Genomic DNA, 16,115 nt, shown 5'->3' on the forward strand with positions numbered 1-16,115 from the left:
TGCACGATTCCTACACAAATACACCACCGACAAACCAAATTATACGAAGCCAGAACCCGAGTTGCGAAAGCTGCAGGGTGTTCCCTCTAAAGCCGAATCTATAAGTCAAGTCCCAAATCGGTCTATCAAACATCATCTCCGTCACAATCCTGTGTATCTTGAGTGTCTTGCTGCGGTCCATCGTTCGATGAAATCGGCGACATGAGCTGCGATTCTCCATTCGGCCGACTCTGTGATGACTTGTTTGGCGGCTGCTGTGCAAGTGCATTCTCAATCACCCCTTTCAAAGACTCCGTAGTCTGGAGGAGGGATCTCATTGTCTGCTGCATGTTCTCGGTATACTCTGAGTACTCAGATATCTCTTGACGAAGCTCCTCAACTAGCTCCTTGTTTCGAGCTCGCCAAGCGGCTTGTGACACTCTGTTCTGCTTCCGCCTTCTAGCTACAGCTTCTGCTGATGGGCGTCGGGGGCCGCGTGAGCTCCCCTCGGTGATTTTGTCTGATTTGGTAGTGGTTGGTGAAAAGTCGCCGGTTGAGATTGAGTCACCTTGAATGCTACCACCCCATTCCGAATACGCCACGCTGGGGGGCTCTCCGATGAGATTGCCAGTAAATTGAGGAGCTGTAGTGTTTATCTGCAAATATTAGTCTATTGGCCATGAAAAGGTTTCATGAGTTTTACCGTCAATGGATTCGCCGACGACTCAAAGAAGCCACCGGCTTCTAGAGGGACAGTGTCCAGATTTTGTTGATAGAATGTAGCACCGTTCCAGTAGCTGTCTTGATTGTATTCAAATGCCATTGCGAGTTCCGATATTTCAATTGTGGAGTCGAGTTCTGGATGCCTAGAGCTACCTAAGTTGAGTGTTCAGTTTATCTATATATCAATTAGCTATCGATGCCAGCCTTGTATAGATGCAGCCACCGCTGGCGTAGTATCGTACGATCGACGATCGACAGAACAGGATGTGGACTTCCCTTTGCGGCCATAGCTCGGCCGGACTCCTACCGATAGGTTAGGACATTGTTCATAAATTATGCTCAAATCCTCAAGCTTCAAGACGATTTCACTCATTAAGCTTCTCCAATGGCTGTTGTAGCTTTGTTGCCCGCAAATACACTTACCGCCTAGCTGCCGAGAGGGGGCGTTCCAATCGCACCGAGCTGACAGTGCGTTGCGGAGTTAGTCAGCCTTTACAGTTGGATCTAGGCCCGCCAGCTATCCTCCCACGAATCACTCAATCCCGGTCTTGCATATGAAATGTAATCAAAAAGTCCAAAACGAACGGTGCAGCCAGAAGCTACACTTTATTGACGTTGGACCCCGTGATGTGACTGTGCACGGTGCAATCGGGGCGGCTTCAACCTTGCAACTTATCGGCTCCTGGCGGTGAAGCTATTCCCAACAGTCCGGGTGAGCCTCAATCCTTCATTGGCAATGCTTATATTGATGGACATTGCTTGCTTTACGAAGAAGTTTTGTTGACATCATAAACACAATATCTGTCCTGGTTACTACCATGCTGGGAAAGGGGGATATTCGCTTTTTGGCAGATTGGTGGCTGACGTTAACGTGAATCCTTCCGTACAGCGCGCCTATCACGAAAGCTAGTTCGAACTAGGCGCCCGTCATATATTGCGGTAAGGATACTGCTCCCCTCCTTTGTGCTAGCAGGCTGCGTTATCTCCAAATCTGTGGCCCATTTCATTGGACAACAAAGCTTGTCTCTCGTGCGCTTAGAGGAGTGTACATGCAGTCGACGTCTAAGCTCCGATCCCTGGGTTGTTCGTGGCACAGCTCTCATCAGGCTAAATGCCCAGCTGCGGAAACGTTACCGAGGACTCCACTACACTTCAAACAGCTATCTCCATCTCGGATGGGGCTCCACTTTGGACATAGCTGGCCTCACTTGTTAATGGTTCTCCTTTGGGTCAACTTCTTGGAGGCTCCCATTCAATAGATATGAGCGACTCTTCAAGCCCACAGTCGGGGAGCAGTGGGGGAGAGGGAGGGACAAGCCTCGCGGCTACACAGCTGGAATGGATGCAGGTTGAAGCCGTACCAAACATACACGGTCGGTACCACCAGAGCTTGAATCCGTTTCATAACGAAACTTAACTAATATATCCTGATCCAGTCAACTCGCCTGGCTCTCAACGGGAAGTGGTACGATACCCAGTCACTAAGCGACACAAGCACTGCGTTTTTGAATACAGTGCATGCTAACACATCAATCAAATCACAGGACCTTCACTTTGTGACAGAGACAGGAGTTGCAAGGCCCAGGGGTACTTTCCGAAATTTGAGTATGTGGAAGCTTTCTCTGGTTGATCCACTTACAACGCGGTATCAACCATTTCAGTCAGAACCATTGTCACACTCCTCACCAACCGCATTCGCCACCCACCTCACCGTCTCCGAACACGATATATGCTGATACCATAGTCATGCAGTTCGATCCCAAGCACGACGCAAGCTGCGTCATCGAGCCAGCCCGTCTAAAAGAGCAAGATTGAAATCGACTGGAGACGACGAACATACCGGGACAGAGCAGCAACTCCCACCTGCAAAACTGACCAATATTATTGCTCCGCTCGTTCGGTGTCCCGAGGACAATTCGCACGACCCTTTTGACTCGATGGTCATTGGGAAACGAGGCAGGACGCACTTCTACATCAAGCATTGTGAGTTCACTATCGTGCCATTATGATATCACATCTGCCATTAAACTGCTATGAAAGTGCTGACTGTTGAATGTAGACTACATCACATTCAAACACACGTACCCAAGCGATGTCATGACTAATAAGGCAAAGAAGGATATTGCCATGCGGCATGCCATGGTTGATCCATCTTTCTTTCATGCCACTCTTTTCCATTCCGCCTTGAACCTTTGCAGGATACGAGGTACATCATTTAGTCGAGATGTTTACTACCACCATGGAGAGTCGATCCGAATCATCAATAGAAAGTTAAGCGATCCGAAGTTCTGGAAGGTCTCGGACATTACTCTCCTGACTGTTGCATGTCTGCTTCATTTTGAGGTATATTCTCTGGCCAACCACTTTCCGCGTCGTGAAACTGATTGTTTAGATCCTTGCAGACTTTGGCTTCAATGGCGTCCGAGCTGGTCTTGAGACACATGAAGCTAAGATTCACTTTGATGGCTTGCAAGCCATGGTGAACGGGAGAGGCGGCTTGGAGAAGATATCAAAGGAATTCGTTAGTGGCAAAAGTGCTAACACTTTTGTTGCATGGTAAGCCCTTCCTACATGAGATTGGACGCCATCTAATTCCCTCAGGACTGACACGTGTGTATCGATTGCGCTGAACATTCGGCCACGATTCGAGCTTGTTCAAGGCGAGGAGGAAAAGGGTGACGATGACTGGACTCCATACAGTGCCCTCGCACGTCGATATCAATCCAAACTGAACAACCTTACTGGCAATGAAGAACTGGCTGGGGAATGTGTACACATCTACTCGACTTTACGAAACGTCCCTCCCATTCAAGAAGATGATGCACTCGCCATGATCGAGAAGGGTAATCCGACACCAGTGTTCCAGTACAAAGGTCAACTCGAACGCCACGAACGCCGAAGTCTAGCTCTCATCCTTTCAGCCTCAGAGTCCTCCAATCACGAAAAAAGCCTCCTAATTTACCAACTCTTCGGCAATGCTTCCCTAATCCACACCCTCCTATTCATGCGCAATTCCCCCGCCAGTGTCCCCCTCTCCCGCCTCCTTTCATATCGCATCCACAAACTCCTCACCACCATCGACCTCCACGCGTACCTCCTGCAGTACCCTGAAATGCTCCTCTGGATCTTAATCATGGGCGGTCTTGGCGCGGCAAACACACCGACCCAACAGAATTTCGCCGCTACCCTCGCTGAATCCTGCCTTGCGCTAGGACTCGTGGGAATCAGTGAAATAGCACTCATGCTAGAGGACTTCCTCTGGTACGAACTCTATTGCACTCCTCTAACAATGGCGTTCTGGAGCGCTGTCGCGGCTGAGCAGGGTGTGGGGGAGAGGAATGTGGTTGTTAGTACTAACGACAGGTCTCCTAAAGTCACGAAACTGGGTTGAGATTTGGACAGAAACAGGAAAACGAAAAATGTGTCAATGGGAAATAAGGTTACAAAATTTCAAGGCGTTTGGACGATTGCAGGCGCCGCTGGTGTCATTGTGCTTAGGTAGCGTATATGGAAATACCCCACATTCAAAGATCATGTCCAATATCAAAAATGCTTCTATGCCACGGATGTAGAGGTAAAGTCAAATGGAAACACACCACAAAATGCCATTTCGGATATAGAGACTGTCAATTGCGCCGATGTACAATTTGAACTTAATTTTAGCTTACCCCACTATCAAATGCCATATTGCATGCAGAAAGACAGCTATCTATCATTGCACCGATGTACGAGAGAGTTCACACCTTTCAAGTTAAAGTTTCGCCTAATCTCTATCCAACACAAGCCCTCTCCCTCTCCCTCGCTACTCACCGAACGGACCAAACCTCTCGTGCTTAACTCAGGGGTCTCGGTGCCACTGATGAAATGATACCTGCCTAGTCGCGGCACGGTACATAAGGCTTCTCACTAGACGATAAGCACCACTGTTTGAGAGCTTGTTAAGACAGACAGGCAGAGAGACAAACAGAAATAGCGCAGGGCTACTATTTCGCTACACTGCAGCCACGATAGTACTTGCGTGTACTGTACTGTAGGTCGGCGAAGTTACAGTACATGACAAGGCTTAGCTCTGTACGACTTCGCCGACCCTTGTCTTGTTTTGTGTATTTATGGGGAGATGGAGGCGCCCTAGTTGCATACACGACATCTGCATCTCGCTTAGCTACGCTCCTTCGAGTCGAGTCCTCGAGTAGAGCAGAGTCAGGTCGATGGTGACAAGACTGAAGCTTGAAGCTTGAAGCTTGAACACTGGAGCCTCCTTCTTAGCCTCAAAGCTTTACTGTGCAGTAGATAGCTGGTATATCCAACCACTCCTGTTGCAATGATACCGCTGTCACTTGGAGCTCGAGGATTGGGGACCGTTGTTCCCACCTGCAACTCTACGTCATGATTGTGTGGGACGGAGAATATCCCGCCTGGATGGATATCTGGTAGGGCTTTGACAGCCGAGCATGTGGATGGGGGTGGGAGCTTGCGAAGCTAGTGTTTCAGGTTAGGTAGGCGGGGGTTTCTATTCTCGGTAGGGTCGTGCAGCTTGCAGGTTGCAACGAGGGGTAAGAGTAGGGTGGCTTTTTACGTGAAGCTGCAGAGATAAGGTGGGAGATAAGGCTGCAGGCTGGATGCAACGCCGAATAGGTCTAGGTCATATTATGTTTGTTGATCAATCTTGTAATTGTATGGAAGATGTGTGGTATGTCAGTTACCAGCTCGAAGCCAATCGCTTGAGGACTGCAGTGCCAAGGCTCCTCTTCTGATTGAATGCCTCCTGTAGATAGATGGTGTTCTGTAGATGGATGGTGTTTTTGTACGAACGCCAGTAGTATAGCTACATCTTGAGATACTAGATCGTGAGGTAGCATCGAAATTAGCTACCTGACGGAAAGCTGTTGTGAAAGGTTTATCAAGTTTGAGCATGTTCGTGCAGTTAATGGGCGTGAAGGCAAACACTCCATCGTTTCTCAAAGTCGCAGAGAGATGTGTAATCGCTGACAACAACCATCATACAGCGGCGACGACGATGTTTGATTATTATGTTATGAAGCTGATGTATCACCCCATAAGAGAAACGCATCGATATGTTCAGGTGACAATGCAGTCTCCTTGACGGACAGTGAGGCCTGAAAATGTCAACAATCGCTCGCTAATTTTCAAGGGTCGGGCCTCAGCCTGCCCCTCAATTGCTTGCCCCACTTGTATTTCTGACCATCTCTTCCAAAATAAGAAATAGGTAGTTAAACTGGAATATTGGAGGAGCCTAGGAGATCTAAGAGTCTCAGTGTCCTTAGAATAAGGAGTAGGTATAATACCTCTAGGGTTAATAGCTGAGGACAGAAAGCTATAAATGACAGCAGAAACAAGAATATCGGATACCAAGTGGCTTTGGGGACGCTGACATAATTCGTGCGATAATAATGGAACCGAGGATTGTTCTGTTGGGGTGGGGAATTACTCACGAGAGACCCCGCCTCCAAGCTCCACCATTTTAGGTGGCGTCACGTGAGGAACCTGTCTTCACTGAACTTCACTCGATCTCGTCGGCATCCTACGAATAATGCCAGTATTCTGCCAATGCCTCCCAACGTCGTGTCACCCACTCCAATGTCCCGTGCTCAGTCAATGACATCCGTATCGAGATGATTAGATACTCCACGTTCTCAGGATCCTCAAAATGGAAGATAGACCATTGAGATCACCAAGCAGCTCGAATACTGCCGAAAAGGATGGACCTGGGTCTCAAAAGCAAGCAGCCTGCTTGAATTGCAGGAAAAGCAAGACTCGCTGCTTGCGTAATGCTGCTGAAGACATACGCTGCAAGAAATGTGCGCAGACTGGGGCGGAATGCATTGTTCCGGATTACCGTGTCGGACGAAAGAAAGGCATCAAAAAGTATTGCCATTCAACAACGTCAATCCGTTGAATATCCACTAACGAGAAATCCAGTAAGAGAGATGGACTCGAGAAGGCAGTATACCGCATCGAGCAAGCCATCAAAAGATCCAGGACCCAAGGCCCAGATGAAGAGCAGAACACACAGCATCTTCAAGCACTCCTAACTGAAGCCCAGGGGTTGCTCCCAGCGAGCACTTCACAAACTCTGGACCTGAGCCCGCGTACAGACCAATCTCAGGGTCATCAGAGAGACCAAAATATGAGCCCTCCACAGCCATCTCAGGGTCATGCTCATGGTCTGCCCAACATGTCTCCGGGCCAAAGGAGCCTTCAGAGTGCCCACCATATAACAGGAAGTCTGAACGGTTCTCAAGCCCTGCGATCAGGAATCCCAAATAACTCATTCAGGGGATCAGCCACCGAGACGGAAAGTCCGGACGACAACTTCTCGGTCCATGATGCCGAAAATCCTCTGCAATTGCTCGCGCGAGCATCAGATCTATCAGCTCCCAACAAGCAGACCTCCTATCTTAGCCCACCACGATTTCCGGGTGCTGTTGGAGACCAGCAATTACGGGATTTCTTCGGGCCCTTTCGTCCGAGTTTGGACGTCGGCGAGGATATCGACCCGATAGAATTGGGACTTGTAACAGAAGAAGAGGCATCCATTCTGTTCGCCTAGTGAGAAGAAGTCATAACTTTTATCTGAGCAACTCACTGATACTTGTAGCTTTCATGACAATCTTGCACATACTAGGTGGGGCTTGGACCCGCTCCTCCATACCCCGCAATTCGTACGCAAGCAGTCAGCTTTCCTGTTTACGTCGATTATGGCAGCATCAGCGTTGTTTATGCCAACTGCATCTGCTGTATCCAGAAGACTTTCAGCTCATTGCAAACTTCTGGCCCGGGAGCTCATGACGAAACGGAATCGGTCTCCCGAAATTGTCTTGGGATTCATGGTCAATATCCCATGGATGGCACCTGGTGAGCACTGGTCAGACGACGGGACTTGCGCATATATGGCTTCTGCTCTGACTATCGCTATGGACATCTCACTGAATAAACTCATTGTTCCATCTCCGAGTGACTCTCTGACCGGAATCCATGAGGGTAAGCCACCCTCTGACTGGATCACTGCCAAGAAAGCATTGGAGCTTGATGGCTTCTCGGACGTAGATCCAAACTCGGATTTCGGGAAGAGACTCCTCCGTCGACGCGAAAGAATTTGGCTTGCGTTGTTTGTGCTCGATCGAGGGGTTTGTCTGGCAAGAGGCAGGAGTTTCACAGTGCCCGTGACCACCATTATTGAGCGTTGTGACAACTGGCACAAGTCGGCAATCGCAGATACATGGGATGGCTCAATAATTTCATCTACTGTGCTTCGAAGAGATCTTGTATGTTTCCAGCTTGCCATGGAATATAATTGCTGACATTTGCAGGCGACTTTGATATCCGAAGTAAAGAAAACCTGTGACAGCCAAATCGTTAGTGGTAACTCGATTGCTCAATCACTCCAGGGAATGATTGATGGGTTCTTCAACAACTGGTACGCGACATGGGCATTTGCCATAGGAGGGATGAAAGACAACTCGATCCCACCATACGTCGAAATCTTGGTCACGCATGGTCGGCTATCAATATACAGCAGCGTCATCAACCATCCTACAGCACCAGTCGAGGTTAAAAGCTTCCTGCGCGCTGCAGGACTCTCGTCGGCTCTGAATGTCCTTCGCGCAGCCGTCCAAGGGGAAAATCGACTTAAATCAATGCCGAATAACACTTCAATCATGATATCATTTGCTGCATGCTTTGCATTCTATCTCAGCACCACCGGTTCAATGGGTAGTATGAGCTTGGCACCCAGTATTCGCCGGCTCATCGAGGAGTCTGCGGATGTTCTGGAGAGGCTTGGATCCAATCCACCTCATCGGAACGGGACCGCTGCACTGTACGGCAGGCACCTTCGCGAAGTTATAGGAACATCCGTTCCGGGATCAGAGTACGGCCAAAGCCAAGTTCAGGCCACTTATCCTGTACCTCAGAATGTCCAGCAGCCGATGCAAGCTTACCAAAACCAGCCAAATATTCCTCAACTGGAAATGTCAGAACTCCTCAACTTCTCTTCCATGTCGGATGACCAGATCAATGAAGCAATTAATAATGCTGGAAAAGAGCTGGATATGTACATACCGAATTTACAGATGGAGGATCAGGGTGCTTTGGACTGGCTCGTAAGTTTTCTTACCTATCCACATCGCTCGAAGCAATTAGGCTCAAGCAGCCATGAAAGTTATGTTACAAAAACCATTCTTACTAATCTATTCACGTAGGATTGGTTCAACATGGATATTAATGTTAATGGATAGGGTCATAGCGTAGACATGTGCAAGCGGTGATTGGAGACAAGCATTTGCCAACTACTTGGTTCAGTACATCAAGTACCATCGGGCCGACGGAATTGACATCACGCATCTTAGTTTACTGATCAAGTCAGAGTTTGCGTGAGTGCGTTCTTCACTTCAAACTTCTGTCTGATTGTCCGCAGCGCCTGCTACGCTGGGCTCCTGCTGTGTCGAACCCAAGCAGCATCATTCACCAAGACGCTGTCCCCGCCCTCGCAGCCGCCTTTCTCTATCACTGTCAATCGCTGTTACTTGGGAAGGCTGTGGCAATGAAGGGCCAAGAAATTCCAGCTCAAATCCGCCGGAGTCAAATCACCCATGTCAACCATCATTTTCTCACGCATACAACAGTGGAATTAACCCTCCTCTCAGCACCTCCAAACGACTTGGGAGACCGAGAATACAGATCTCAATGGCGCATGGCAGACAAATTGAAACAGCAACGGTGGAGCGGCGAGGGAATGCACTGGGTGTCCCTCATCCATTCTGCAACGGTGCATGCAAATTATGGCGCTCACTTCTACTGGGTCGGTGGTTAATATGGGGATCCGAGCCTCGAATTTGATATCGGTGTCAGGGACTACATCCTTGGTGTCCAAACGCCTGTGGGCACTCGCACATTTCGCAATAGGTGCGGCCTAGGTGCAGTGAGAGTGGGGAGGTTAGGCGGCAGCATTCCTACCAACGCGTGTCCGAACGTGGATGGGGAGCTCGAGTTTTTTGGCTCTCAATACTGGGACGAGTACTTCTGCATTTAGCATCGGGACGACAGACACGGCGTTGGTGGCAAATACCACAAGGGTTTAGGTATGTTGCAATGGATGTAGGATAGGTAGGAGGAGTGGTAATGGAACTGTGCCTTCTCGAGCGATGGTTAGGTTCATTCTGTCTCAGTAGTCGAAGCTGGACCCCCAATTACGTTGCTTGAAGCCAGCGAATGTTATGTTCTTGCACGAAAGTTTGCTCGGTTAATGAATCTATCTCTTGCTCCTTCTGTCGCTTCCGTCAGCGAAGATATCTTCCGCTTCCCAACATCGAGGCTGAGTGGGTGTAAACAATTGCAAGCTTGCACAACCAACAGTTTGGGGCTAGATCGAACGAATTATTCTCAACGCGCGCAAGCCATTCCAACAAGAGCCAAACCAGGCAATCATCCGATAAGCAATTCATTCAAGGATACAAGTCGAGTTCTCATCTCAGCGATATCAACAAGCGACAAGACCTTCAATTTCACCCTCGCGCGTCTCGTACCGAATTCCTTCCAGGCGACTGTAAAAGGTGGTCCGCATCACCACCCAACTTGCCGGCCCACCAACCACCAACCACCATCCCCTTCCCTCCCCCTCGAACTCCTCCTCACCCTAATCTTCACCCCCCTCCCCTCCCCCTCCCCCTCCCCCTCCCCCGCACCGACCTCCTCGCCCTCGCCCTGAGCCTCACACCCCCCACCCCCCGCTCCGCTCCACATCCTGCACCAACCCCCACTCCTCTCCAAAGCCATCCACGATTCCACCTAAAAACTAAACCTCAAAAGCTTCGCCCGCCTGCAAAACACCATACCACATTTCAACTCATCTCAACTCAGCACACGTCTTTCTTCAAAATCCTCGTCCTCCGCACTATCTCCCCCCATGGCCGGCCGCAGACTCTTCGATCGATTTCGGCAGGGCAGGGCATGGTAGTAAAGTCTTTGAAGAAGAGGATTTCGAGGGCTGGGTGGTGGGTTAAGAGATATATATTTGCGTTTACGGGTCTCTTGGGATTGGGATTGGGAGTGGGAGTGGGAGTGGGAGTGGGAGTGGGAGTGGGAGTGGGAGTGGGAGCGTGTCTTTGGTGAGGAACTTTTTGCTTTGCTGGTGTCGTGAGGTGAGGTGAGGTGGTGATGAGGGGGGTTTTATGGGTCATGGGTGGTTTTTTTTGGGGTATGTGAGGGGTCAGAGGGTTATTGAGATGGGCGGTAATGAGAGGGTGATGCTTGGGGAGGTGGTGAGCAGATTGGAGGGGTTGGTTGGGGTGGTGTATGTATCATACGAAGGGGAGGGAGGTGAGGAGGGAGCGCCTAGTACGGAGTTTGAGTTGAGTGAGATGAATGAGGAGGTTGTGAGGGAGACGCCGGCTTGAGCCGTTTTGAGAGGGCGCTTGTTGATGAGTAGTCATATTTGGAGCTTGTTTGATGCCGTTACTTTGCTTAAGAGGGATGGTTTCCGGACGCTAGAGGGGTCGAGTTTGGGTTTTAATGCGTGGGCGAGAGGTGCGGGGAGGTATGAGGAGCGGTTTGAGGTGTTGAGCGTGTTGGATTGTGTTTGTGTTTCAGCGGATGGCCGGGAGGGAGAATGATGTGGTTTTGCTGTCTCGGCTTTTGGCTAAGTGCTGTTCTCTGCGGGCACTCAGGATTTCGTTCCATACTTTGATCCTCAATCAAATGGGTGTCGTTGATGCCACCTCGGCGAATGAAGTAAGGGATATCATTCCGAAAGACTACTGCTGGAAATTCTTCGCTCATCTCTCACTCCAAGCGAACTTAACAACAGAAGCCGATCTCCAGGATATGCTCCTCAGACACGCTCCAACTCTCCGCTCCCTAGAGCTGAGAGATGTCTTTCTCCACGCCGAGTCACCATCATCCTGGATATCAATCTTCCAATTCCTGCGCCGAAATATGGATCTCAAAACCGTCATGTTCAGCGACTCGCTATATAATGGTAGATATGAGGACTGGCGAATATCAGATCACCACAAGGACGACGACCAATCGGTATTCCCTAAGTCGTGCATCGGGTCACAGGTTGAGCAGAACGTTACCAATCAGATCACGATCTTTCCATTCTCGCTTTTCCCTGGTGGTACGGGTACAGGTGCGAGTGTGACATTCGGGTTGGAAGGGCAGAGAAGAAGTTGGGCTGATACGGATGAAAGTTGGATGACTGTAATTAGACATTGATGAGCTGATTGATGTCGGAATATGATATGCGGGATAGTATTGTATGGATAAATGAGTATTTCAAAGGTCAGCTGTCGGGTTTCGAGGAGGCATTATCGGACTCCGTGGTTTTGCGTTCCAATGAATTAAGGTTAGCGTTTGGAAGAAGCTGGGTTTCTGAGGCAGGTTGGTAAGCAAAGTCTGCATCGGCATTTACGAGCAAAGTTCTAATCAATTATTTGCAACTCAAACCAGCCTGTCTTGTTACAAATTGCTTTCCAGCGCTGTACTGTATGTAGACACAGGTGTCTTGATATCTTGACTATGACCACAACAGTGTTATTTCTGTTGTTCCTGAACGAGACCAGGGTTGCCGGGCAGCCACATGGACGACCAGCCTTACACCCCACTTCCCGTCCAAGGCGACGAATCAATGCCGTCAATTCGCCGCGAACCCCTTAGCCCCTTTCCATTCCTTTAGCACTCATCTCGGGAGCCGTTACTAACTTCGTAAGTTTACTTCGTATGCTTCAAGGTAAGACCTGGCGATACAGGTGCTTTTCAGACGAGCCCGAGAATTAGTTTCAACCTTATTGATAGTACTGTGCCTGTCATATTTACTCGACAAAGAAGACATTCGGGCGACTATGAACTGCGAAGATATCATCAAGCAGCCAAGTGCCTTGTTTACTCCCCTCTACTCGTGTTATCGATACGGAAGAAAGACTGGGTCTAGTAATTTACTGCCCAGACCTCGTATTAGCCCCCCAGCTTAGCTTAAAGCATGCTAGCCCCCGTCTCAGGCGCGTTAAATTTCTTGCCCCTTTTGGCTAACGACCGATAAACTTTAATCTTAATTTCGAAGAGGGCATCCCCCTGGCTCCCTTTATATACTGAAGATGGCCGGCCGTCTTCGTGCTGGTTTCTTACCTTATGGATCTCGCATCCCCAAGTGACGGTTGACGATTGACGCCTGACGACCCCGTGATCCGGTTCCTCGATCATCGCGATACTACGCGCCAGACTGCTAGTCTACTAACACGAGGGACACAGCCGCAGGACTATCCAAGACAGGATCCACGATACTACCTTGGACGCTGTACCTCTTTTTGCGACGCGACAGCTCACTCGAGCGGTCCCGCAAATTCTCCCTCGAATCGTTAGAGGAAGTTTCATCTGGTATATATATGGAGGCGTGAAAGACAGGGCAACGATCAGCTGAAAAGAAACCTTGAGAGTTCATAACACAGGCAAGAGTCCGCCACGAAGGACACAAGATGAGAATGTATCGCGTCGAAAACACCGATAGCACGGAGAAGCTACATGAGATGACGGTGGTGGGAGCAGGAGAGGGAAATGAAGACATTTATCCAAAAAAGCAAGAGAGGAAGATAAAACCGCTTTGTGAGTCGGATATGGTTCCCCCAAGTCGTACAGATTTTAACAGGCAATAGGGCTTTGGATCGCGGGTATCATAGGGATCCTCGCTATTGCAGGAGCGATCGTGGGAGCTCTCATCGCGAAGGATGTTATTCATGTTCAATCGAAATCAACTTCTGGTGCCGTCGCTGCGGCAGAAGGCTCATCTTCTACGAGTTCCGCCTCTGTATCTTCGAGCAGTTCGCCAATCAAATCTGTAAAGTCAACCTCAACTGTGACTTCTAGCGCCTCTAGAACTTCATCCACAGCCACCAGTACACCGACAGAATGCACAACCTCAGACGACATCCCTTCGGAAGCGAAAGGCACATGGATGGACCCAACATCATGGCTGGATATGACGGGCTTCAACTGCACGTTTACGAGTGAGACAGTAGGCGGTCTTCCTCTCGTGGGCCTGAACTCCACCTGGGATAACTCGAAGCAAGCGAACTCAAACGTCCCCCCTCTCAGCGAACCATGGGGCTCTTACAGTAACAAGCCGTTCCGTGGAGTCAGTATAGGAGGTTGGCTCGCCCTTGAACCGTTCATTACTCCTTCACTATTCACCGATTCGAGCCTGATAGACGAATACGCTTTGTCCAAGAAGCTTGGTCCAAAGGCCGCCGAGACACTGGAGAAGCACTACTCGACTTTCATCAAGGAAGAGGACTTCAAGGCCATTGCTGCCGCAGGCCTCGACCACATCCGGATCCCATTCTCGTACTGGGCAGTGAAGAGATTCGATGAAGATCCATATGTCTTCGGTATCTCATGGCGCTATCTCCTTCGCGGTATCGAGTGGGCCCGCAAGTACGGTCTTCGCGTCAAGCTCGATCTTCACGGTGTGCCTGGTAGCCAGAACGGTTGGAATCACAGTGGCCGGATGGGAAAAGTCAATTGGATAACCGGCCCAGAGGGCCCTACCAACGCCCAACGTACGCTCGATATCCATAATCAGCTGTCCAAGTTCTTCGCCCAGGATCGCTACAAGAATATCATCGCTTTCTATGGCCTTGTCAACGAGCCTGCGATGACTATCCCAATGGATGAGCTCAATGCCTGGACACGGAAGGCATACCAGATTGTCCATGACAATGGCTTCAACGCTACTCAAGTCTTCAGCGAGTCGATGCGAGGTTTGGGGCCCTGGACTGGACAACTACAAGGTTACGGGGATTCTCTTGCCCTCGACGTCCACGAATACACCATTTTCGACAGCGGCCTGCTCGCTCTCCCCCACAAGGACCGCATCTCCTTCGCATGCAAAACCTGGGCCGCCCAAATCACCGCTGGCATCAGCCCCTCAACCGGCTTCGGTCCCCTCATGGTAGGAGAATGGTCCCAAGCAGACACCGACTGCGCAGTCTACCTGAACGGCGTCGGCGCAGGAGCCCGCTGGACCGGACACTTCTTCGGCTCAAAACAGCCCGCTTGTCCGACGCAAAACAACCAATGTAACTGCGACATGGCCAATGCCGACTCGTCGACCTTCACCCCGGAGTTCAAGCTGTTCCTGCAGACGTGGGCGGAGGCGCAGATGTCGACATTTGAGAAGACCTTGGGCTGGTTCTACTGGACCTGGAAGACGGAGAATGCGCCGCTGTGGAGCTACCAGGCTGGTCTGCAGGGTGGATTCATGCCTGCTCTTGCGTATGAGAGGGGTTGGGATTGTACCAAGCCGATCCCTGATCTGGGGAGTTTACCGGAGTTTTACTGAGGGGACGGCTATTCTGAAAAAATATCGAAAATATCAACACTCTCTTGGGATGATCTTGGAGCCATATATGCATTTGATCAAGCGGTGGTATCATGCTATCTAATGTCTAGATCTGAATCTGAATCTGAATAGAATTTCCTTTCATCATTGTACCTATAGTATAATATGTAATCACATAGATTTCGGGAAGCTTTTGGGATATGTACGGAGGACGGCAGGCAACTTTTGAGGGGAAAGGAAAGGAAAAGGGTAAATCTAGCCCGGGGATGGCTTTGGGGTTGGTGGGGAGGCGGCAGAGATATATCGGACATAGGAAAGGACGGAGCTGGGGACGAAGATGGGGATGGGGATGGGATGGCAGCTCATGTGTTCTTTAGCTGCTCTCATTGGGGAAATGAATAGATCACGATCGATGATATTACATTCCCTTGTCGTCTATAGAAATCCTTTCTTCTTCCCCTCCATCTTCTGACTACAAACACGATAAGACTACAGGAGTGCTAAATGTCTGTTGTGTCTTTGATAGGGATTTGCCAGATTTGTAAATCTTTGAACCGGAAGCTCGATGCAGATAAATGCCGGTAGGACTGAAGAAAACAATGTTGTCGTCAGCACAGTTTGAAGCTCCACCCATTCTTCTTTCTTTTGCTGTGGTGCGAACAATTCATCAAAATCACCTAATCCCAAGCCTAAGGACACCGACACCACATAAAGAAGTCGAGAACATTGGACGTGCAAATGGAAAGCCACAAACCCCAACAACAGATGTAGCCCTTCGGATCTTACTTCGTCCTTTGTGCGTTTCTCATATCAGACTCTAGACTCAAGCAGTAACAATGAAATTCAAGTATTCAACATCTTTCGCATCCGCATATCCGAAGCCAATTGACGATCCCAACAGCTGCAGAGATGATGTCCCAAGCTCCACATTTCCCCTTAAGTTCATACATTTACTGGAAAGAGATAGATAGTATGGAGCAAGACAAGGCAAGGCCACTGAAACTTGAAATAATGAATGACAGGAAAAATGGAGTGGAGGAATGGACTTGACTTGGCTTGG

General features: G+C 49.5%; 5 protein-coding genes across 5 annotated transcripts; 4 read left to right on the forward strand and 1 right to left on the reverse strand.

Annotated features, from left to right (window-relative positions):
• Positions 1–125: 125 nt before the first annotated feature.
• ONS95_009644 (uncharacterized protein) lies at positions 126–1,413 on the reverse strand (the record flags this gene model as incomplete). The annotated part of the gene is made up of 3 exons (XM_058503248.1): positions 1,010–1,413; positions 683–855; positions 126–635 (listed from the first exon to the last, which is right to left on the reverse strand). The coding sequence occupies exons 2-3, from the start codon at positions 800–802 to the stop codon at positions 126–128; spliced, it is 630 nt and encodes a 209-aa protein (XP_058362183.1). The 5' UTR covers positions 803–855; positions 1,010–1,413.
• Positions 1,353–4,402, forward strand: ONS95_009645 (uncharacterized protein). The gene is made up of 8 exons (XM_058503249.1): positions 1,353–1,414; positions 1,592–2,075; positions 2,139–2,167; positions 2,247–2,307; positions 2,455–2,685; positions 2,762–3,045; positions 3,095–3,258; positions 3,304–4,402. Exons 2-8 carry the CDS (start codon positions 1,964–1,966, stop codon positions 4,091–4,093), a joined length of 1,671 nt encoding a protein of 556 aa, XP_058362184.1. The 5' UTR covers positions 1,353–1,414; positions 1,592–1,963; the 3' UTR covers positions 4,094–4,402.
• Positions 4,403–6,192: 1,790 nt separating this feature from the next.
• Positions 6,193–10,330, forward strand: ONS95_009646 (uncharacterized protein). The gene is made up of 5 exons (XM_058503250.1): positions 6,193–6,588; positions 6,643–7,272; positions 7,322–7,988; positions 8,034–8,825; positions 8,925–10,330. Exons 1-5 carry the CDS (start codon positions 6,371–6,373, stop codon positions 8,958–8,960), a joined length of 2,343 nt encoding a protein of 780 aa, XP_058362185.1. The 5' UTR covers positions 6,193–6,370; the 3' UTR covers positions 8,961–10,330.
• A 1,088-nt stretch (positions 10,331–11,418) lies between these two features.
• Positions 11,419–11,937, forward strand: ONS95_009647 (uncharacterized protein; the record flags this gene model as incomplete). Its single annotated transcript, XM_058503251.1, has 1 exon — positions 11,419–11,937. The coding sequence occupies one exon, from the start codon at positions 11,419–11,421 to the stop codon at positions 11,935–11,937; it is 519 nt and encodes a 172-aa protein (XP_058362186.1).
• A 1,732-nt stretch (positions 11,938–13,669) lies between these two features.
• ONS95_009648 (uncharacterized protein) lies at positions 13,670–15,055 on the forward strand (the record flags this gene model as incomplete). The annotated part of the gene is made up of 1 exon (XM_058503252.1): positions 13,670–15,055. The coding sequence occupies one exon, from the start codon at positions 13,670–13,672 to the stop codon at positions 15,053–15,055; it is 1,386 nt and encodes a 461-aa protein (XP_058362187.1).
• Positions 15,056–16,115: the final 1,060 nt, after the last annotated feature.

Source organism: Cadophora gregata (assembly GCF_030347475.1).
Source record: "Cadophora gregata isolate MNR1 chromosome Unknown scaffold_3, whole genome shotgun sequence".
Lineage (NCBI taxonomy): Eukaryota > Fungi > Ascomycota > Leotiomycetes > Helotiales > Ploettnerulaceae > Cadophora > Cadophora gregata.